Source organism: Populus nigra, chromosome 7 (assembly GCF_951802175.1).
Source record: "Populus nigra chromosome 7, ddPopNigr1.1, whole genome shotgun sequence".
In the NCBI taxonomy this organism is placed as follows: Eukaryota; Viridiplantae; Streptophyta; class Magnoliopsida; order Malpighiales; family Salicaceae; genus Populus; species Populus nigra.
Window position 1 is genome coordinate 16,666,331 of NC_084858.1, and position 24,009 is coordinate 16,690,339.

At 32.6% G+C, this 24,009-nt stretch overlaps 2 protein-coding genes and 1 pseudogene across 2 annotated transcripts; 1 reads left to right on the forward strand and 2 right to left on the reverse strand.

The window, feature by feature from the left end:
• Positions 1-548: 548 nt before the first annotated feature.
• On the forward strand, positions 549-6,758 carry LOC133698908 (uncharacterized). Its single transcript, XM_062122016.1, has 16 exons — positions 549-816; positions 898-981; positions 1,086-1,226; positions 1,350-1,420; positions 1,531-1,624; positions 2,214-2,291; positions 2,624-2,690; positions 3,780-3,865; positions 3,958-4,008; positions 4,633-4,680; positions 4,890-5,010; positions 5,099-5,279; positions 5,883-6,020; positions 6,103-6,215; positions 6,355-6,429; positions 6,523-6,758. Exons 1-16 carry the CDS (start codon positions 634-636, stop codon positions 6,633-6,635), a joined length of 1,644 nt encoding a protein of 547 aa, XP_061978000.1. The 5' UTR covers positions 549-633; the 3' UTR covers positions 6,636-6,758.
• A 294-nt stretch (positions 6,759-7,052) lies between these two features.
• On the reverse strand, positions 7,053-10,443 carry LOC133700122 (carboxylesterase 1-like; annotated as a pseudogene).
• A 1,802-nt stretch (positions 10,444-12,245) lies between these two features.
• On the reverse strand, positions 12,246-17,274 carry LOC133699767 (isocitrate dehydrogenase [NADP]-like). Its single transcript, XM_062123209.1, has 16 exons — positions 17,053-17,274; positions 16,621-16,664; positions 16,404-16,513; positions 16,129-16,166; positions 15,933-16,010; positions 15,792-15,845; positions 15,611-15,712; positions 15,416-15,507; positions 15,225-15,328; positions 15,037-15,105; positions 14,834-14,949; positions 14,644-14,678; positions 13,403-13,545; positions 13,172-13,294; positions 12,978-13,067; positions 12,246-12,457 (listed from the first exon to the last, which is right to left on the reverse strand). Exons 1-15 carry the CDS (start codon positions 17,099-17,101, stop codon positions 12,980-12,982), a joined length of 1,245 nt encoding a protein of 414 aa, XP_061979193.1. The 5' UTR covers positions 17,102-17,274; the 3' UTR covers positions 12,246-12,457; positions 12,978-12,979.
• Positions 17,275-24,009: the final 6,735 nt, after the last annotated feature.

Below are 24,009 nucleotides of genomic sequence, written 5' to 3' on the forward strand. Positions count from 1 at the left end.
GAGAGTTATCAGAGAATAAATGCGTGTTTGGTACCGTAGAGTATGTTTTTTTTTTTTAATTTTTAAGAATTTTTAAGAATTTTTTTACATTAAAACTTTAAAATTATTGTAAAATAAAAAAATCAATTTAATTTTTTTTAAGCCCAGAACATTTTTAAAATGCACATAAATAAATTTTTACTTTAATAAAAATAATTGATTAAGTTGACTGATAATATAGTAATATATGCTCTTTTTTAGGCCAATTTTTAGACCGACTGTGACAATTATATTTATTTGGCTTATTTTATTAAGCATAACCCTTTTTAAAGCTAAATATTGATTGTTTTTTATCTAAATTATTTCCAAATAGACAAACAACCCCCCCCCCTTTTTTTTTTTTCCTTTTTAATCCTGTCATCTTCCTCTCCGGACGTTGATCGAAAGAAATTATATAAGGATTACTGTACAAGCCCATTATCATTGGACCAACAACTATGGGCAGCATAGCCTACTGAAAGCCCATACTCATATCTGGAATCCTCACAAATTTTTAAGAGCTCGGACCGTATTTCAATATTTTTAAAAGACACCATACCTCCGTTACCTCGCCGCCAAAACCACCACCAGCGCCACCACCCTTCACAAAACGAAATGACCTTCAAACAAAACTTCAAGCTTCTTTTAACGAAAAAAATTAAAATTTTACTGCTAACAGCAACCACTGGCACCGCCGCTCTCACTCTCTACACCACCACAACTACCACCGACTCCTTCACTAACAAAATCACCTCTCCAGTCCACGCCGTCCCTCGCTCCTCTCGCGCAATCTCCACAGTCCGTAGAAAACTCACCTATATCTTTCTAAACTAATTACTTAATGAATCATGTTTTAATCGTTTGCATTTTTTGTGACAGATTGCGTTAACCATCGCTGATTACAAACTCTCTCTCCGTAACCTACCAGTGAACTCTGATTCTTATTATCAGAAATTATCCGAGGTAAATGAAGTATATTTGTTTTTCGTATTTTTTTAATTTATGTGTTAATTTGTGATTTAGTGAATATTTTAAGTTTTGATTTTGATTGAATTTAATTAATTAAGGTACATTTACGATCTGCGAAGAGGATACTAAAATTATGTGAAGAAAACAAAGGATTTTATGTGAAAGCTGGACAGTTTGTTGCTTCATTAAAACAAGTACCACAGGAATACTCTTTGATGCTTTCTTCATTGCAAGACCAGGTCTTAAATTTTGAATTTCTTGTTAATTTTGATTGTGTTTATTGCGAAATCCATTTGTTTATTTGTTGCGTGAAGAATTTGTGTCTGTTTCGTAGGCTAATATTTTGTTTAGTTATAATGTAGGCAGTTCCTTGTAGTTTTAAGGATATAAAACAAGTGCTTCAAAGCAATCTGGGTCGAGATTTAAAGAATATGTAAGTTTCGATTCAGTTTCTTTTTTAGATGTTGAAGGTGGACATTTGTTGTTGAATTATTATTATTATTATTATTATTATTTATTTATTTATTTTAACGTAAATGGCAGATTTTTGTCGTTTGATGAACAACCAGTGGCTGCTGCGTCGATTGCACAAGTGCATCATGCAATTTTGAAAGATCATCAAGAAGTAGCAGTCAAGGTTGGTTGGTGTCAGTTTTAGTTGTAAAACTCCCTTGGTTTCATTTTTTGCTTTAGCAACTAAGCAATTTTCTTGACCTAAATTTTGGAAGGTTAAGAATGCTTTTAACTGGAGATGATGTGATTCATTGACACCATTGATCCTTTGATAACATGTTTCCAATTTTACTTTGATTGTCTTTAGTTTGTTGAATCTTTGCTTACTTTCCAATATTAAAGTTGTCTGTGACTATTATGCTGGGATTCTTCTTCTCTCTCTTGCCTATCTATTTTTTGACTTTTTCAAAAGCAAACTTTTTGCCATACAGTTATTTATTGGATATGTTGGATCTTGATTCATATGTGGAACTTAATCCATCATTATATATCCAATTTGCAGAGGAAAAACTTGATATCATTGTGATTTGATTCTTCCAATAATGTTGATGATTACATTAGGAGAATCTATATGATGTTCTCTGGTGAATGTGGAACATACCCTTCCAAACCTTCTTTTTAAATGTTAGAAAATTTTCTTGTTCTTCAAAACTTTACGGATTCTTGTGAGTTATGTATTTAATTGTAACATGCTTCTCTTTTTCTGCATGTAGGTACAGTACCCTGGGTTAGAAAGCCAGATGAAGATAGACATAACCACTATGTCCTTTCTTTCAAAATCCGTGGCATGGGTGCGTGATAAAATTCTCTTGACAATTTAAATTATATCTCTGTTGCATCATAGTGGTATCATCTTTTTGTGAAGTTAGACTGTGGATGTTCTTTTTTAGATAAGGTAACAGTCAACACATCTGATGTCTCTTGAATCTTGAATATGAACATGTCTTCCTTTTCTTTTTGGACAACAATTTATTCTCCTGATTTCTTTTTTTGGCATATTTCATGTGGGAGTTTTCACTTCCTAATTAACTTGTACTCTTTTTATTTTGATGACTGATCCACTAGCTTAGAGTTATCTTTCTTTTTTCCCTTTCTTCCCCCCCCCCCCCTCTCTTTTCCACAGCTTTTCCCTGATTATAGATTTAACTGGCTGGTAACAGAATTCAGAGAGGTTATTTCTTCAGAACTTGGTCAGTGGTATTCCTTTGCTTATTTTATGCATTTTTAATCTCCTTGATAGACACTTGAAGAACTTGTGTAACTTCTTCACTGCATGCATTCTCCATATTCCAACATGAAAATTGCCTGCAACAAAGGATAAAAGTATGTGCTATATGATATTCCAACCTAAAGTATTCAACTGTTTAGAACGGATGTCAGTTAGTTACAAAATGAATATTTTAGACCCCCTTGCCATCATATGGCCAACCAATATGATGTGGAACAAAAAAAGATTTGAAGCCTAATAAGAAAGAAAAGAAGAAGCTAAGAAGAAAAGGCTAAAGAAAAAGTCAGAGGAAACGAGTTGGGGTTGGAAAAGTTTGCAATTTTGCAAATTTTTATTTGATTCATCAAAACTCCCTAACATTTAGAAAAGTAGTATATAGATACTAAAACCTTGACTAGAACAAGCAATTGGGCTTATAGCCCACTAAATAAAATACTCAACAATAATTAAATCAAGCTCAACAAATAAAGCCTGATTAATAAACCTTAATATAAAGTTCAAATAAATTAAACCAAAATATAAGCTAAAGCCCAATCTCCATCGTCTATGATCATACAAGTGCGTAAACAATGTCTCGGGTCCGATGTCCTCACCAATTCTCCCGAGATTGGAGAAACTAGACATCGTCAAGTATAGTTCAAGGCGACTCCAATAATGATCCTAAAGATCATGATTAAGCTATTGTAATATCTCTCTGATAATCCAAATATAGTCTGTATCTAGTTATCTAGCCCCTATATTGGGATTCGTTGAAGTTTACCATTCCTAGTGAAAACAACTTGTGCATCCAAAGCAGCATTAATATGTATTTTTTTGTGTTAATGATAAAGATAATACGATAAGGATATCAAAAGGAGTATCAAGAATAAACTGTTGTGTTTTATATATAACGAGATCTTTCATGTCAAAAGTAGAACTAATATCAAAATTTAGTGACAGTTTAATGACATAATTATTTGACTCAATCATTTGCAACACTTTGAATGGTCTAGCACCACTCACTTATTTATGATTGGAAAGATATGATTTTTCATGTTTCCATGTTTCACAGATTTCATTCAGGAGGCAAGAAATTCTGAGAAAACTGGCAAAAACTTTAAAAATAACAAGTTCGTAAGGATTCCTCGTGTATTTTGGGTAGGATGACTGAGATTTTACCAACAGCTCATTGTCAAATTATTTGTGCTTACTGGTGAATGTAATTCTGAGGACCATATTAATATTTCCAGGAGCTGACCACACGTCAGGTTTTGACGATGCAATTTTGTTGGGGGCACAAGGTATGGATTTTGAACTTGCTGCATCTGTCTTGTGATTAGGATTCCAATGAACTTAGAAGGTCTATTTCGGTTCTCTGCGGGCCTTGAATTCTTTACGATGCTGCCAGTAATGTATTAATACAAGCTTGGGCAACAAAATGGGTTCCAGAACCATAATTGCCAAGATAACCAATAGCGTTTTTTATTTTTTTCCCAGCAGAGAAAAGGTGCTACTTTTAACAAATAGTGGTTTATGACTCCAATTTTTGCCCCAATTTTTCTACCAATTACAGGGAACTAAATTGGGCACTAAACTAAAAGGTTCTGGGACTTATTTAAGGAGAAGTATCGGTTACCTAGTTCACTTTTCCAAAATTTTGATGGTGTTAAAATTCAAGATTTTTAAACCATCATTTTAAACAACAATTACAATATAACATAACCGATGAACATTTCTTCCATGGTGAACTGTTGTTAAATCATGAACAACTTTATCTGATACTTCTCAGAAAACCTATTAAATTATAGCACTGTTCATAGTATCATTTTGAAACGTAATGGTTTCTTTTAATTGGTCTCTATATTATTATGAGGCTTTTGGCTCAACTGCTACGTGCTATTAACATGATGTTCCTAGCATTTCAGGTTGATGATGTGGAATTTATGAAGGAAACGAGAATAAATCCTATAAAGGTTGGTTTCATGAGTCCCCTTTAGGTTGTTTTTCTCTAAATTTATAACAAATACTCAGTTTCCTACAATTGAGATTGCTTGTAAATGTTCACAAATCGAGGATATCATATTTATTGTGTGGCTGGTCATGATTCATCATTAAAACTTACAATGCATGATGCTGACTAAATTAATATTTTTTACCGATCTTCCCTTAGCCTGTATATTAGGTTGCGAAAGCTTTGGTGGAAATCTTTGCTGAGATGATATTCGTACATGGATTTGTGCATGGAGATCCACACCCTGGAAATATATTAGTTTCTCCAGAAGGTCCAAATGGCTTTACTCTGGGTATGTGTTGAATTTTGAATTATCATAAATAAATTCTCATTTGCGAAAACAGCTTGTAGTATGAAGTTGTTTCGCCATACACCTGCAGCTATTTTAGATCATGGAATCTACAAACAATTGGATGAAGGATTTAGACTAGACTATTGTCAGCTGTGGAAAGCTATGATTCTTCAAGACACACATAAAATACAGCAGCTTGGCAAAGGACTTGGTGTTGGGAAGTATGCTAAATACCTCCCTGTCATTTTTCTTGGAAGAACCATGAACAGGTGATTTTTCTTGTTTTTATCTTTTACTATGTGATGTTAGAGTTAAATGTTGAATAATTTTGCAATTAAATACAGATTTTTGTTAATAATATCATTGTCGACCATAGTGGTGATGAGATGATGGGGGTTATAATTGAAGTCTTCTTGATGATGTAGAGTGGTACAAGGGACCGTTCTGGAATTGTATTATGTGGTACACTTTTCTTGAGGCTCTACAGTATAACACCAAATATGAAACTCAGTATTTAACCAGGAAACTGGGGTTTTATGATTCCTAGGTATATAAGATTGTCACCTGACTTGGTTCTAACTGTCACTCTTAATTCTTTCATCACCTTCTGTTTCTTGCACTCCCTGTGTTACTCCACAAATACTCGTTTTCTTTCTGTTCGTTTCATCCTTTACTGAATGTGCCTTTTAGCATTCCACAGCACATAACCCCACTTAAGGATACCCAAACAAAGACCGCAAGTGAAACATAGTTACACTGGTCTGTTCCTGTGAATTAGCATTTCTTATCATATAATGGAGATCTAGTGGCATTTTATTATTGAATATTAACAATTAAATTAGAGACCGAACTGAGCTTGGTTCATGCAACAGTAAAGCAATTCTTGGAAAGGGAATGTCAGATGAAGAAAAGAGTAGCTTGAAGCAGGAGTTGAATTATTTGAAAGTGGATGACTTATTTTCTTTCATGGAATCTCTACCACCTGACTTTCTCACTATATTGCGCACGGAGTAAGAAAAGTCCAACATCCTAATCATTTACTTTCTAATAAAGTAGCTGCGCAGCCCTTACTGGTCGGCTGTTCTTCTGCAGTGGCCTCCTCAGGTCAGTCATTAGGAAGCTGGGAGCTCCACAGAATGTCAGGCTATTAGCCTATGTGAAGTACGCAATACGTGGCCTCTCTCCAAGGTTGAGTCCTGAATCTGGTAGGTTCTTGAAATACATGTCCTAAACAAAGGGATTATTTGATAATTCAAGCATCAAGGGATCTTACTCTCTCATATCCATGCCCCTGATGATGAGTTTCAGCTGATATATTTTTATATGCTCTTGTTCTCCTTTCAGATTCATCAATGAAAGTTGCCTTCTCCAGATTAAGGACAAATACGAGTTATCTTCTTCAGCTACGGCTTTTTCTCGGTAAGAGTGCATATAATTCACATCGAAAACAACCCTCTAGAGGCCTAGTTTAGACAACTGGATTTACAGGGTTTCCTTCTTTTGCAATTATAGCGGGACTCCAGCTGCTTTTTTGGATGGAGAAGGTCAAGCAATTTCTATGCACATTGTATAGAAAATTGTTGCTGAAATGCCTTCCTGGTAAGCATGATAATTGTCCTATGTAGTTAAACCTCTATAAAACAGTATCTTTGGCACCATAAAAATTTATTAATTAGTTGTCATATTATTTAATCAAGATATTAAAGTTTTAACAAAAATGTTATTTAATTGAGTTATTGATTTATCAAGGTTATACTGTAATTTGTATCTGATTGACGATGGGTAACTTGTAAAGGATGGGTGAATGGATGGTTGAGATTGATTTGATAAAATAAATAAATAAATAAAATAAAAATAAAAATAAAGGGTTATGAGATTAGTTTGGGATTTTGATCTAAATTAATCATATTGTGCCATTCAATTGAAAGAGGGCAAATACATGAAATTATAAGAGAGAGAAAAAAGATGCAACTATTTCTAAACAGTAAGTCAAGCCACTGTTATAAAACCTGCTTGGCAGGTAGATTTTGGACTTGGCCGATTTGGGATCTGTTTTATTTTAAATGAATTGACTCGGTTTGATCCGGTTAGAAATCTAGGTTAAAACGAACATCTACTTCTACACCTTTTTCTTCCATGAACTTGGCCAATTCCATCCGACGATCAAACATTGGATCCCCTTTCCATCAAATTACCATTACACTCCACTCTATCAACTTCATTCTATCCATCAACTTTGATCCACCACCCACCGTTGGATTGCAAAATTCATGGTCCCGAGCAGCACCAAGGGGCAATGCATGGTACCACAGCAAATCATTAACAGCTAGTGGTATAACAGGATCATCATCGATCGATAGAGATTCAAACTTTGTCCTAATAGCCCCACTAAAACCTGGGCAGTGAAATATATCAATCTAATCATTTAGGTGGTGACCAGTAGTAAGAGTTTGAGACCAAGAGGTTTGCTTCCTCTGTGGTCTCAGGTTCGAGCCCTATAGTTGTTCATATAATAACCACTAGAGGCTTACATGATCATTAACTTCAGGGCTTGTGGGATTAGTCGAGGTGCGCACAAGCTGGTCCGGACATCCATATTAAACTAAAAAACTAATTTTATATATATATATATATATATCTCAACCCTTTGATTTTCAATGGCTCGAAATCATCAAAATGAGTTAAACGTAAGCCTGCATGTTTAGCTATGTTGCCTCCTGCACTTTTACCCATAACATAACAGCTTGAGTAATCAGAATGTTCCTTGAACCAAACTTCATCGCTATTTTTTATGAAGTGAGTTGCTTCTATTGCATCATCGGAGGCCGCGGGCAGCCGGTGCTCAGGAGTGAGGCGGTACTCGACAGACATAACGATAGCCTGGACATGACTTGCCAAGTTTGAGCAAAAGCCATGATAAACAATCGAGGCTGCACCGATGGAAGTAATGAAACCTCCTCCATGCAAATAAACCACAATAGGGAGTGCTTTCTTGTCGGACAAAGAAGCATCTAATGCTTGCTTAGGTAGAAATATTCGAGCCCAGAGTGTTTTTTCCTTGGTTAACAGGGATGTCCTTGGAGAGAACTGGGGTTGGATTGTCAGGTCTGGTGTAGATGGGACGTTCAGAATCGTGCTTGGTTTTCTAGTGATTGTACCATCAGGTATAGGGATTACTGGCTACGCGACCGTGCTTTGTCACGGTTCGGATAGAAAGGTTTTTGAGAGGAAAAAAAACAATATTAAGCTGATCTAAGAATATTTTTTTTTTAAATAATATCAAATGATAAAAAATAAAAAAATATAAAGAAAAAAAACTTTGATCATATTAACTTATTAAGCTCGTAACTCAAGTAATTTGACCAAAAAAAACTTAACTGGAAAAATCTTAAAGCTCAATCCTCAACAAACAAAATGTATGAAATTAAAAAAAAAAACAAAACCTAACATATAAAATGATAATAAAAAAAACAATTATAAGCTAAAAAAGACTTGATCCTACTCGGGTTAACCTGTCAAACCTACAGTTAGGTTATGGGACTAGAATAACTTGACAAAAAGAAAAATAGAGAATCATGAAACCTAATTTTTTTTTAAAAAAAACCATTGTCAAAATATGAGATGAGAAACAAATCAAGTAAAAAGAACCATTTGATTGAAAGCACCAAATATAAAAAAAAACCATGAAAGTCAATTCTTAACAAATCAGATATTGAAAGAAGAAATAAAAAAATTAATAACACAAAAGGATTTTAAAGAAAAAAAAATTAATTGAAAAGAAAAAAAAAAGGGGCAAGCCTACCTGGATTAATTGACCCGCTAAACCCATAGACAATGTCATGAGATCGGGATAACCCTATAAAAATAAAAACTAAGAAAACCATGAAGCTTATTTTTTTTTTTAAATCAACATCTAGTAATGAAATTAAAAAAAAATAAGTCCATAAAAAAATGAGAACTTGTGTTAGTTTATAAAACTCTTAACCTGATCATTTAATTAGAAGCACCAAACTTGAAAAAACCATGAATTTCAAACCTTAAAAATCCAAATGTGAAAGAATAAAGTTGAAAAACAATTAAATCATAATATATATAATAGCAATAAAAAAAAAATAAGGATGAAATTTGAAAAAAAAAACAAGTAATATGGTGGATAATTTTAAATTGAAGGGCTAAATTAAAAAGAAAAATCAATTTTACAAAAAGAATTAAAAGAAGAAATCACCCAGAAAATTAGAACCAAAATTTTAAAACAATAATAAACTAAATATCTTGATTAAAAGATGAAATTGAAAACAATTAAAAGTTCATTAAAGAGATAGAGAAAAATAAAGAAAAAAAAATGGAAATAGGACCAAATTAAAAAAAAAATAAAAAACAAAAACTTACAAAAAATATAAGGATAAAAATAACAAATCAAAAGAATGAGAATTGACATTAAAATATCCCCAACTAAGGGGACCACCTTGAAATTTTAATTTCCAGACACAAACTTTAAAGGAGAGAGAGAGGGAAAAAAAAGATATCTCTAGCTATATTCCATTCAGTAAACAATAACACGCGCCGCCTCTATGGAAATAGGATGTCTTGGGGAATCCATTGATATGGCAAATGATAATGTTTAGAACACCAAACGCACTACTCAAGCATAACGGAACCCACCCACGTGCATCCGCGTTACATCCACGTGTGTGACAGATTCATAAATTTAATAACTTTTAATCAATGAAAAAAACACCAATTTACCCCTCTACTAATATGCTTATAATGCAAAAACCAACATGAAATTCCATAAATACCCCCAAAGCAAGCCTAGTTTTATTTTGATTCCAAGGTTAAGTTAGTAATTGAACTATACAAAAAAAAATCTAAAAAAAGCTCTTAGTAACCAATGACCTGATTTTTACCTGTGAAGGTATTGTACTATTCTAAAAAATTAAGAACTTTATCCCCACAATACTAATTTACTATTATTATAATCCACGGTGAATCAAGGCTTGTGCATAATGATTTTTTCATATGAAATAGGTTCTGTTAATTTGGAGATATTAATCAAGATCGACTTGTGATAGGTTTGTTTCGATATTGATATAGCTGGCTGATATTTTAAGACCCGTCTAATTTATGCACTAAAGTAAGGTTGTTAAAATCGCGTTTTGACTCGTAAAATCGTACGATTTTACGAGTCAAAACATGTTTTACGTGCTGAATCGTTTGAAAAAATAAAAAATGGGTGAAATCGGGTTGAAATCGGGTGAAATCGTTAAAATCGGGTGAAATCGCACAAAATCGCGATTTTAGAACCGATTTTGTGATTTCACCAAAACGCATAAACTGAAGAAAATTGTCCCCCCCATGCTCCAGCTGTCCGGCGCCTATTGGCTGTGTAAATGCACAGTCACGCCAATTCTTCAAAGTCTTCACTCCAGTCATCGCGCAGAACAAATTTCTTTCTTCCTTTTCACCGAACAAATCCCTAATCTCCTTCTCTAATTAACCAACCGGCAACCACAAAAGCGGCGACGATCACGGTCACTGTCACTGTCCAGTCTTCACTCCTTCTCTTTCTTCACTCCAGTCATCAGTGCTCACGGTCGCGGCTTCCTTTTCATTAACAGCAGCGACGATCTCCTCAACAGCTCACGGCTTCCTCTTCAATCTCCATCAACAGCGGCAAGTCGACAACGATCTCCTTTCTTTCTCTTCATCAACAGCAGCAGGCGACATCGCTCTCCTCTTCAGCCTTCATCATCAACGACTCCTCTTCACCGTAAGTTGTTCCCCTGTAATTGTATCTTCAGACTTCAGCCTTTAAAATGTAAAACTGCAATAGTTGATTTTGCCGTGTAATTGTACATTCCCCTCATCCTGTAATTACAAATTTTGAATGTTGATTTTGCCGGTCCTGATAATGATTTTGAATAACAATTGATGGAATGATTTTGTTGGTCCTGTAATTTGTCCATTTATAATGTTTTTCTGTCCCTTGAATTGAATTGATGGAATGAATTAAATGGAATTGATGGAATGTTTTTCTGTCCCTCATCAGTATACTGTGGAATTGAATTGAATTGAATTGAATTAATTAGTTGTTGTTGCCTGTTGCTCTGTGTCTGTGTGGTGTGGGTTGTGGACTGTGGAATAATGAAATGATTTTAGGATGCCATTTCAGTATAGGATGGAATGATGGAATTGATTTTATTGATGGAAATTTGGAATGATGGAATGATTTTACAAAAAAATTAATTGTATAGTATATGTACTGAAGCACATTGAAAATATTATAGTTTTGTGAATTGTTATGTATAACAAAAGGTTAATTACAATCATAAAATATTTGGATTGATTACAGGGCTGATTTGAGTTGATTCTTGAATTGTTGAACTATGTATTTGAAACATGAATTTTTTGTTAATGTATTTTAAAATTCCTTACGATTTTACGATTTTACGATCCGTTTTTACGATCCGAGTTTGTTTTGTATTTTCCGTGCCGTGTTAAAATTGCGATTTTAAGAACCTTGCACTAAAGGTGTATGTTATTTCAATTAAAGCTGTGAATTATGTTTTGTTCAGGTTGGAATTACTGATATATCTCATACTAAAATGAAAAATAATATAAATTTTATCTTGTTAAAAATCTTAGATTATTCCAAAATTTTCAGCTAAATTCCATATCAGATCATTCCAGATTTTTCAGTTAAATTCCAGCCTAGACATTTCAATATCAAAGTTCATTCCACTCGCTCTGTTCCTATCATGGAAAACTCTTCTTCATTTTTTTTTTCCATCTTAACTAGATTGCGTTTATTCTCATTAGACAAACCAACTATCCCAGTCCTATGCATTAAAACTTGTGCGATTTTTTTAAAATTTAATTAACTTAGTGATAATAGAACATATCGGTCTTATGGTAGAAATATGGAAAGCCAAGAGGTATTTTCTATTAAATTGGATTTCCATCAATGAAGTTTTGATCTTCAACAGGATAGGGATATGGAAAGCCAAAATCCCTTAAGCCAGATGATTCTATCAGCCAACAAGATAGTTCTCTCAAAATTATGAGGGCCCTTCTGCGAAGGCTCAGCCAGCAATTTGATGTCTCCGACCAGTTACTCTAGTTATCATACCTAGTCCAGGTCTGCCTACATGCTCAAAGGTCTAGGTTGTATGTATGCGGGCTTAACTCAAAACAGAATATGTGTATATATATAAAAATAAAAGCAGTCTTCGACGTAGCCATCGAGTAAGCAGAGATTTGAGATTAAGAACCGCCTTGCAGTAAACTAGTCGGCGACAAAAATTACAGTTGAAATGATATTGAATTGAATCAAACAAGAGACTGGAAAGAAGAAAATAAAGCTGAGTTGTTTAAATTCATGAGTTCCCTACTCTTCCATCTTTCCCTCTCCTTTATTACCTTCGCTGCTCACTTTGCATGCAAAGTCCTGTAAACAACACCAGCACCTCGATTAAGATCTCTATTGGTTTCGAACTACATTTTGGAACAAAAACGTAAAACAATTAACAGAACAGAAAACCACAAGATGTTATGAACATTGAAAAGTCGACAAACAAACATGAGATGCAACTACTCTTGTTAACACATTGCTTATCTAGATGATATCAACATCCACTTCTCAGCTTAAGTTGATGACGTTCACGAATTCCTCATGGTGACATTTTGCAAGACGAGGAGTAGGTTATGATATAAATTGTACATGAAACCTACTATGAGACAAGAAGCCAGCCCTGATGTTTCTAACAGCCAAGTGATTTGGCAGAACTAGACTTCGATGTTAAAATTATTTGCTCATAAAAATCCTACATTCATAATCCCTTTTTTTTTAGTAAAGAGAAAAAACACAGATAATCATACGCTCCAAACTTGATTAACATCAAGGTAAAGAAGAAACTACAGCATTAAAACCATTCTAGAGCCGAGCAAAGTTGGTGAGTATCACATACAGTTATGCCTTGATAGAAAGTCTGGCTTTCAGCTCCTCCGCCACAGCATCAATAAACTCCTCGGTATTGAGGTAATGGTCCCTACTAACCCTGCAACACGCACAAGAATAATATTAAACACTTATAATTCATATAAAGTAGAGCATAAACATTGATATACATTCAAAATACACTTTTTACTGGGCTGGTCTTACTTAGATCCATGGATAAGCAGAGCGAGATCCTTGGTCATCTTGCCAGACTCCACAGCTCCGATACAGGCTGCCTCTAGTTTCTCAGTGAAATCCAAGAGTCTGGCATTGTCATCCAACTTAGCCCTAACCAATAAAAAACACATTTAAATTATTGACCAGAGCTTTCAGCAAACTGAAATAGTATAATTTTCAAGACCAATGGCATAAATTTGCGGGATCATAATTACATACCTGTGGGCAAGTCCTTTTGACCAAGCAAAAATAGAGGCAATACTGTTTGTGCTGGTTTCACCACCTTTCTGGTGAACCCTGTAATGCCGAGTAACAGTGCCATGGGCTGCTTCAGCCTCTATAGTCTTTCCATCTGGGCACACCTGAACCATACCAATTTAAACATAGTCAGAGATGATGACAAAGAGAGAGTGAACAATATGTAAGGCTATGTTTGTTTCTTGAGAAAGTGGTTTCCAAGAAACCACTTTCCAAACTTTTCTGTGTTGTTTGCCATTAAAAAAGTTGGTCAACGGAAAGTACTTTCCAGTCAAAGAAAAAATTGGCTTGGTTTCCAGTAAAGTGTTTTTCTGGAAAATTTGGGCAGAAAACATTTTCCGGAAGTTGTGAAAAATTTAGAAATGTCATATTATTTGCTGATTATATTAAATTTAGTCCTCAATCTTTTGATTGCTCTCTCTCTCTCTCTCTATATATATATATATATATATATATATATATATATATATTTTGTTTTGAAAATTTATTTTTCAATTTCATCTCTTAAAATTTAATTTTTATATTAACTTTGGTCCTCATTTTTATAATTGTTATTTGTTTTTTCCTTATTATTTTTTTATTGAAATTTTTTATCTATCAAATTTGATCCTCATTCTTTTGATCGTTACTTATTTTATTTGAAATAATTTATGAAATGTTAATTATTATTATTTTAATTTCTTCATCTTTCATTTTTTTTTTTAGATTTGATCTCTATTATTTTGATTATTATTTATTTTATTTGAGATAATTTATGATATTATATTTTTTTTTCAATTTCATTCTCATTCAACTTTTTAATTTGTAAGATTTGTTCCTCATTATTTTAATAAACTTGAGAAAAATAAAACATTAATAAGTTATTTTTCATGACATAATCAAACACTGGAAAGTGTTTTCCATCTTATTTTCCATTACACTACCAAATATCAGAAAATAATTCACTTTCCAAAACCTATTTCTTGTATCAGCACCTTGATCAAATAACTAAAGAGTTAGAGAACTTCAAAATTGGGAAACCAATGCTTTATGCATGTAAAAAGCAGTCCATAAGGAGAAAAGGATGCAAGACAGTTTGATCAGCAGAGGGAGGATTATTCTACTGCAGGAGTACATAGAATACAGATGAACAGAGACAGCAATAAAAAATAAAACAAAAGGTAACTAAAAAATATTACAAGAAAGTTTGTCGGATATCATACCAATACAGAGGTCATCAAGCCAAGAGATCCAAAACCTGTAAAAAGACAGCCAGATATCAGTACTGAACTTCCTACCCAGAACCAAAGGCCACAAAGAAGAATTATAAATGTTGCAGCCAGAATAAGATAAGCACACTACAAAGGTTTTGGAAGCTGAATCTTCATGGTGTCAATGGTCTGTTCCACATACCTTGGGCCAAGAAATCACTCTGCACATCTCCATCATAGTTTTTGCATGCCCATACATACCCTCCTTCACTCTTAAGAGCATAAGCAACCATATCATCAATGAGTCGGTGTTCATACCTTCCAGTTCAACCATACGAGTTATTGACAATACAAATGCAGCCAAAATGAACCATCATCTTAAATGAAAGACAGTGAGTCACTCACCATATTCCCGCGGCCTCATACTTTGATTTCCAGTTGGCCTCGTAGACTTCTTGAAAGATGTCCTTGAATCTGTATCAAATAGAAAAGTCGACATATATCAACTAAATAACCAAAAGAAAATACAGGCAGGTTCATGAAAGCCAAGCATGGAGTTCTGAAAGGTATCCAAAGTGATGAAAGTGTCATACCTTCCATCATACTTCTTAAGAATGGTATTTTTTGTGCTGAGATAAAGTGGCCACTTCTTCTGGTAAGCAGTGTTCATGGAAGCCTCAGCAAAAGCACGGATGGACTGCATTCCAGGGTCAAAAATAAAAGACAAAATTAACATACCTGCATTTTGGCTCATTAGAATAATCATCAGAAAAAATTAATATACCTCATCAGTGTTATACATGGCCAATGCCACCCCACCAGCACCTGTAAAGTTGTAAACCTCCAACTCAGTCTTCTCATCCTGTCCTTCTGGCACTGCAGATTGAAAGACAAATAAGAAATGAGAAAATATCAACAAAAAAGGAAATTATTCCTAATAAATTCTGAATAAAAGCTGCAAATCAACAGAAAATCTTACCAAACACTAGCTTGAGCTTGCCAGCTCCTTTGATAACTGCATCAGTTGCTCGATATTGATCACCAAAAGCATGTCTTCCAATGCAAATTGGCCTTGTCCAACCTGACAACAGCAATAATCAGTACAGCCCTAGTCCATCACTGAAATTGTAGAGCTGCTGCATCGACAAAATGAAAGTTACCTGGGACAAGGCGGGGGATGTTTTTGCAAATAATTGGTTCTCTGAAGACAGTGCCTGCAGAGATCGAATATGTAATTGGAGCTAAAAGCAAAAGGAATGTTATATAAACATATGGTCTGTCTTAAGTGCAGCTTCACTGACCATTCAAGATGTTCCTGATTGTTCCATTTGGACTCTTCCACATCTGCTTCAAATTAAACTCCTTGACACGAGCTTCATCTGTCAATAACACATTGAATATAAGAATTGTGCATGGCTGCTTTAGAAGAAAAAAATATATTGCCATAGGAAATTAATGTTTCTTTCGATGTTCATGCCAACAGAGATGAATGCATACCTGGAGTAATAGTTGCACACTTGATTGCTACGTTGTACCTGAAAAGATTCGAATTTTCATAACATAATCACAGTCAGGTCAAACACTTAGTTCAGTACTATTAATCCAATATCTACACCAAAATACTCACAAGTAAGAACTGAAGGATGGATCAATATTAACAACTTTTTACATACATCTTTATATCTAAAAGGAGAGGATTAAAGGATAACTCTATCTGGGATAAAGGATTCTCAGCACAAAGGAACATATATATAAACGAACTGAACACTCACTTAAGAGCAGCTTCGGCACTTTCAACAGTGACTTTATCATCAGTGGCATCACGGTGAGGGAGACCAAGGTCAAAGTACTTGATATCCAACTCCACAAAGGGGAAAATAAGCTGTCGTCGTTACACCAAAACCCACATTACAGCTATAATCCATTAACTCAAACCTTGATCAACCAGCAAGATAAATTCATAAATGTACAAACAAATATTAAAATCACCTTATCCTTTATTGATTGCCAGAAAATTCTGGTCATTTCATCTCCTGTATCATCACATAACAAACAAGCACGACATGAGAAACAAAGAATGACGTAAAGTATTCAAACACAGAAAGAAAGACACTATCTTTGTGATTGACAAAATGACGATTCCAATAAAACCCAGATCTCAAGTAAAGGGATCAATCAATCCCAGATTCAAAATCAGATCCTATCCATGACCCAACAACTTTTTTTAGACAAAGAAACATAAGGATCCAAACTTTCATGCATCTACAAAAGCAAGGATGCTTACTTTATAACACCATTGCATCACTAACAACCAATCAAAGTCTAAACTTTCAGTGATAAAAAAATGAATCCAAACAGCTGAAAGTGATAAGATCATCAAAATGAGTAAAGGAGTCAGAATTAAAAAAATAATAATCTTACCGTCCATTTCAACGATGGGGTTGGCAACCTTGATCTTTTCGAAAGCCATTGTTTTGTTGTCTTGTTTTCGTTTGAGCTGAAACAGTTTTAAAGATTGAAACTTGAGGATTGTTTTTCTTTCTTTCTCCTCCCGTGAATTGAGTAGAGAAGGAAAAGAGACAGTGGGGAAATAATGCAGAGAGGAAAGACAGGAGGAAGGTGGAACTGGTTTATATATTCAACCAGGGAGTGTTTTGCCCTACCAATCATTTTGATGTTGGGCTTTTTTTAGTAAGAGATTAGAGAAAGAAATTAAAAAATAAAAATATTGATTCGAATGATAATTAGATTATTTAGAATATTTGTAAAAATTGATTCAAAATTAATAAAAAAAATTCTAAAAATTAAATAAAAACAGTTAATAAAAAGTTGATTCAGTTTTGATTTGATTTTAAATTTCAAAAACAGAAAAAAAACAAACAAAAACAAACAAGAAATCAAATAAAAAAATTAAAAAAAAATACATACAATCCAACCAACCCAAATTTTTTTATCCAAAAAACACTTTGATAAAAATCACTCGAACTTTCTTTAATTTTTGACTCCTTTCAAATTATTAAATTTTTTAAAAATTAAAATTAAATTGAATTGGACCGAAACTATTTAGTTCTTTTATTCAATTAAATTAAGTTTAAATTTTAAAAGAAATATTAATTTATTAAAATTTTTTATCCAAAAACTTATTTTAAATGAAATATTTCACATAATTTAAGCATTGTGTTTTTATTTTGGTTTTATATTTGTTTTAATATAATTGAAGTGGTTCATTTTTCAAATCCTTTGTTAGCAATCCAAACCGTAAACCATAATTATTTTTTTTCTAATAAAATAGTGAAAACCTAATTTGCATAATGCATTTTTTTACTTCAAGAACGCACAATGATCTCCCAAATGATCCTTGATGAGGTGGAAAAGGTTCTTCACATAATCAAATGAGTCGACGAACAAATGTTGATTAACATAATAAGAATACAAGAATTAAAACTTTAAAAGGCACAGACGCAATGGCATATTGTAATTAAGGTATGGAATGATGGGCAATCGCTTTAGAGGTGGTCCCCTCCAACTAACCTCCATTTTTGTCCGAAATGATGGCATCATTTTCCACCTAACACATTGACATAACCCTAATCCGAAAAAATGGACTCTCAAATCGGTATCGTTTGGCAATATTGGGGTATTTGTTGGGCACATATATCGTGTCTTTTAAAAAATTTAAATTTTTTATTTTAAATTAATATTTTTATATTATTTTATTTTGATATGTTGATTTTAAAAATAAAAATAAATATTTTTAATATATTTTTAAATAAAAAATATTTTGTATCATTATTTCAAATATCATTATAGTATTATGAGTAACACCACAACAAAACAAAAAAAATATATATTTTTTTTAATGTATTTGTAGGTAAAATACAGGTGCCACCTCTACCTCTAAATAGAAAGGGTAAGTTGATCCGTTTTTTTCTTCGCCTCTATAAAATATAAGAAACTCCATGAATCTAACTAATTAGGTGATGATTTACTGATAAGAGCTTGGAACCAAGAAGTTTGCTTCCTCTGTGGTCTCATGTTCGAGTCCTGTGGTTGCTCATATTATGACCACTGGAGGTTTACATGGTCGTTAACTTCAGGGCTCGTGGAATTAGTCAAGGTACGCGCAAGCTGGCCCGAACACCTACGTTAAACTAAAAAAAAAAAGAAACTCCATGAATCCTTGAGTATATATTGTTCTTCTTAACTAAACGCTTTTTCTTGGGAAAAAACTGAGGACGAGGAGGAGAAGATCTTGTTCTAGAATTACAAATTAAAAAAAAAACATTTAACTAGTAATAATGGCAAGCTTAATATGTGTTTATCCAGGATTTATATAATCTGTATATGAAGTGTGTGAATTCAAATTTCTGGTAATAAAAAAAAAAAAAAAAAAGTGTCCGTGGAAGGGAGCCAACTGACGCTTGCCTTAGTACTCGCAAAACTTGTGAAATATTAAACAATTATATATATATATATATATATATATATATATATATATATATATATATATTTATTGAAAATGACGTGGTTTTCTCGTGTCTTTTTATTTATTATTTTATTTTTTAGATTTTGTTATTACTCTAAATTAGCCCACGTGTCATTTTATAAAAGCTGTCGTATACAATTTTCAATGCCAAAAAACAACATTAGGCATGAGGCATTGAAGGGCATTCATTGCAGAACAAGAAGGAAAAAGTTAATAAATAGCCATTTTATTTGCAATAACATTCAGATATTGGCAACTTTCATTTTGCCATTCTTGTACATAAAATATTGTCAATATATAATCAAATTAATGGATCGACATCTATTGGGTAAGGGATATGTCCTCTTGGTTTTTTTTAAAAAAATAATAAAAATTTATTTTAAAACTATTATAGATACAGTCTTTATCTCTTTAATTAAATATTTTTTTTATATTTTTGGTCTTAAAACGATAATTATTTTAATATTACTGGTCATAATCTTGGTTTGAAAATAATCATAATGATAGTGATTTACCTACATGTATGACCACGAATTCATGTTGCCCTATCCTTGTAGTCCCAAGGAGAATGCCTCACTAATCCGATGCAATTGAGCTATAATATTAAATAATAAAAAAAAAACTGAGAGGGATGGTAAAAACCATAGTTTTTTAACTCAATTTGGTTCAAGATCCGGGTTTTGGGTTTTGATCGGGTTACCGGATCGCCCGGGTCAAAAAAATTTTTAAATCAAAACAACTTCGTTTTAGTAAAAGAACCACAAAATTCAACGGGTTGCAATCGAGTTTTTGATCGAGTCTTGCCGAGTCAACTCGCGGGGTCACCCTTGATTTTGCCTTTCCCTATTTTTTCTTAAACTGGTCCGGTTCTAGTCCCGGGTTGGTCGGGTCTTAGGTCGACCCGCCAGGCCGAATCGGGTTCAAAACTATGATAAAAACAATATTCTTCTATATATATTACACTGTACATGAGAATAATATTTTTATCATCTTGCCCTTCAAGCTAAAAACATTAGGCTAATGGTTAAAATGGTTAAGGGCAGAATTGTCTTTGTAATAGAAGCATATTAACATTTTTAAACTAATCAAGAGCAAGACGAGTATTTTACTTTTAAATTCCACAGTAAAATGACATATATTCTCTTAAAAGTCATAAATTGTTGGATGCCATAGAGATAAATCCCCTTAAGAGTCGTTAATTGATGGTTTCTATAAAAGGGTAAATTTGTATTTTTCATTAAAAGACGCACGATAAAACAATCTATTTATCTTTATAAAAAAAAATAGAGTTTTTCATACAATTTTACACATCAAGTTATCTACATTCATACTTCCAATTACTAAATTTTATTCATGATCGAATCATCCTAAATCCTGTTTAGTTCAAGACTAACCATGCTTTTCAGTTCACCTGTATCCAAACATGCATTTGAACAACCATACGACACAAGTATTTAAAGAAAAATAAAATACAAACAACAGACATGTATCCAAAGGAATTCAATATATATAAACAGCTACTGCCTATTTTCAACAACTGGGCACATCACACCAGTATCCTCACCATGCATTTTCTAGATTGTTGACTTGAAGCGAAAGCCTCCATGGAGTAGATGTGCTTGCTTACGTGGGCTCTTTCCCAGTGAAGCTGTTGAATGACATCGAGACAAGTAATATTCAAGGCACTGGAGAGTGTTTCTGGAATTGGTCCGCAGAAGAAAACATTGTTGTGAATCTGAAAATAACAGAGGAGAGATTGCATACAGAGGAAGGGATGGTATCACACAGGATTATTAAATCCAAAATTGAAGTCGTATACTTGTTTCAATAACAAGCACATGTAGCTTTAAGATGTTTATGGAAATAATGAGGGATAGCTTAAATGGCCAGATCTTGGGTTTGCTCCTTAATAGTCATGATTTCGAGTTCTTTCAGGGCCACTGAAGGCTTACATTATCGTTAATTTCAGGGCCTATAAGATTAGTTGAGGTACGCGCAAGCCGGCTCGGACACCAACATTAATTAAAAAAAAAAAAAGATGTTGACAGGAATTTCATCACTAATGAATGTGTTGTTTCCCCAGGCCAACTGCTGTAGACGAGACAAACGATCTAACTCTCGCGGGATAGAATAGCTGAAGCTGTTGTTTTTCAGGTTTGGTATCCTGAGAAAGCTCGATTTGGCGCCAATGGGGGGAGATAGGCTGTCCTCCGGCAGCCCCACAACTCTCTGATGACAAGGATTCGTTCCACGAGCTTAGCATACCCAGAGGATCATTAGTAATATTTGCATTTGATTAGTATTCTAGGATAAAAAAAATGTGTTTAGTTGAAGAAATAAAAATAGATATATAAAAAAAACATGTTTAGTTGAATTTCTATACTTTAAAATAGAAAATGCATGAAAACATATCATTTCTATTACTAACAAGGAGAGTCTATTCCTGCTCTAGGTAATGAGAAGCAAAAGGAGAGTTAAATTATTTGCAAGAGATGTTACCAACGTAATTAGCAGCACAACATTTCGAAGACTATGCAAACACCTTGATTTTCATGATCAATCTCGTAAAAAGTATTGAATTAAATTTACAATTTGAAATAGAAGTTACAATTTTTTATTTTCTTTCTTAAAAAAACCGCCACAACCAGGATAATATGTTAAATCTACAATCTGAATTATAAGATTACGAAGTTCAATTTCTAACTAATCTAGTATTAAAGGATTTACGTAATCGAAGAAAAAGCAAAGACATAAATAATAAAAAACAACACAAGTCAGCTTGGGCTAACCTGCTAAATCCGTAAACTAAGTTATAAGACTAGAATAACTTCATAAAAAAAATTACAAAGCTCCATTTCAAACATATCCAATGTTAAAAGTTAAAATTAAAAGAAAGAAAAAATCAATAAGACAATAATAGCTCAGTTCTCAAACAACTTAATATTTAAGGATAAAATTAAAAAAAATGAGTTGTTGGAAGGTGAAATTGAAAAAAAAATCAATTAAAAAAAATCTAAACAAATAAATCAAATCAACCTAACAAACTCGTAATCCAAGTTCTTAAAATTGGAATAACTTCAAAGAAAGCAAATAAAAAAATTACGAAGCTCAATTAAAAAAGAACCCAAAAAAATGAACATAAACAACCCGGATCAACTTACAAAACTCACGATCTAAGTCATGAGATAAGGAAAACTCTATAAAAAAATAATAATCTGAAATTAAATTTTCAAACCAACCCAATGTTAAAAGATAAAATAAAAAAATTAATTAGAAAAAATAGCAAAAAAAATCTGACTCGAATCAACACAAGTTAATAAGTTAAACTCATGATTTATGTCATGAAATTGAGATAAATTCATAGAAATCAAATAAAAAAAATTATGAATCTTCACTTTTAATAAATTTAATGTTAAAGGTTGAAATTAAAAAATAAATCCGTAAGACCAATATATAATCTAACATAAAAAAAATAAACAAAAATTATATACAAAACACAATTCCTAAAACAATCTAATATTGAAGAATTAAATTGAAAAAAAAATGGTTATTGAAAGATGAAATTGAAAAAAAAATTAAAAAAAAATACAAAACATTATTCCAATAAATAATATTTTGTTAATATTACTATAATAATTTAATCATACTCTTTAGTGTTTTTTTATATATATATAATTAATGCTAGCTCATGTACATGGCGTGCATTGTTTTAGAACATGTAGCAATGAAAAACATTAAATTTCTTACAAAATAACGCAATTTTTCAATAAAATAATAATAATTTAGATAGTTGATCTAAATTGAAAACTTCTAAAAATCCAAGACTAAGACTGATACAATAAGTTGTTTATTGACAAATATGAGACTACTAATAGTCGTGGGGCATTTTTTAGGTTAGTAAAATCAATAAATTCTCTTAGATATGTATTTAATTCAAATAAAAAAAATGGAGGAAAAATTTAGATTTTTAGTTTTTAAAATTCACAACAAGAATTTATCACCATCTAAATCCAGGTCTCGCTCGCCACTATCATAAACCCTAAATGGAAAATTTTGAGAAAATATGGAAGGTTTTGACAGGTCAGATTATAAATGATGGATTTTCCTATTTTCTTTTCCAGAGACAGCTGCAATACTTGATAAGATATTTAATTTGCTTATAAAGCATTTTACTAAATATTCAATTAATATTCTTTACATCTCAAATATATAACCATAGTTGTAAATTCTCAAAATAATAGTCTCAAGTAAAATTAAAATGTTTTGAATTATATTAGTTTGAGATTTTCTTAATATATTTATGCAAACATTTTATTAAATTATTCATTAAATTAACTAGAATATTTTCAATTTCAAAATTCAATTAATTGTAGCTACTTTGGGTTTTTTTAAAAAAATATATTTATGCAAACATCTCATCTCAAGTTCATGGAATTTTGAATACATTATTCAATTAAATTAACTATAGATTTTCTCAATTTCAAAATTCAATTAATTGTGATTTTTTTTTTAAATTCTTAAATCAAGATATCTAGAGAACAACACAGTAGTTGCATTTAGAGCACGATATTGTTGCATTAATATTTCGTAGATGTATGATAATGCTTAATTATAATTTTGGAAAAGGTCTTACCAATCATCAATTTACTAAATTTGTTAAATGATTAGTATTATCTAGTGTTAATCACACAATAATTAAGGGCATCATGGCACAATCAAAATGTTTGTATTGATCAGTACACAAGACAAGCTAAGCCTACCCCAATTCAAACATGTATCATCAACAACCCATCAACAGATTAAACTAGCCAAGCATGTTCCTTAGCCACAGCAGTTAGTCCTCCACTCTTCGAAACTACACAGTCGAGTCATGCTTGTTCTTGGATTGATGA

What these genes read in the sequence shown, in the direction of transcription:
- LOC133699767 (XM_062123209.1), bottom strand. Translation starts at nt 17,101, where the DNA reads ATGGCTTTCGAAAAGATCAAGGTTGCCAACCCCATCGTTGAAATGGAC. An exon ending in AATCAGGAACATCTTGAATG is followed by an intron (nt 15,846 to 15,932) that starts GTCAGTGAAGCT and finishes CGATCTCTGCAG; the next exon opens with GCACTGTCTTCAGAGAACCA. An exon ending in TCAAAAGGACTTGCCCACAG is followed by an intron (nt 13,295 to 13,402) that starts GTATGTAATTAT and finishes TTTATTGGTTAG; the next exon opens with GGCTAAGTTGGATGACAATG.
- LOC133698908 (XM_062122016.1), top strand. Translation starts at nt 634, where the DNA reads ATGACCTTCAAACAAAACTTCAAGCTTCTTTTAACGAAAAAAATTAAA. An exon ending in GGATTCCTCGTGTATTTTGG is followed by an intron (nt 3,866 to 3,957) that starts GTAGGATGACTG and finishes TAATATTTCCAG; the next exon opens with GAGCTGACCACACGTCAGGT. An exon ending in TCAGCTACGGCTTTTTCTCG is followed by an intron (nt 6,430 to 6,522) that starts GTAAGAGTGCAT and finishes TTGCAATTATAG; the next exon opens with CGGGACTCCAGCTGCTTTTT.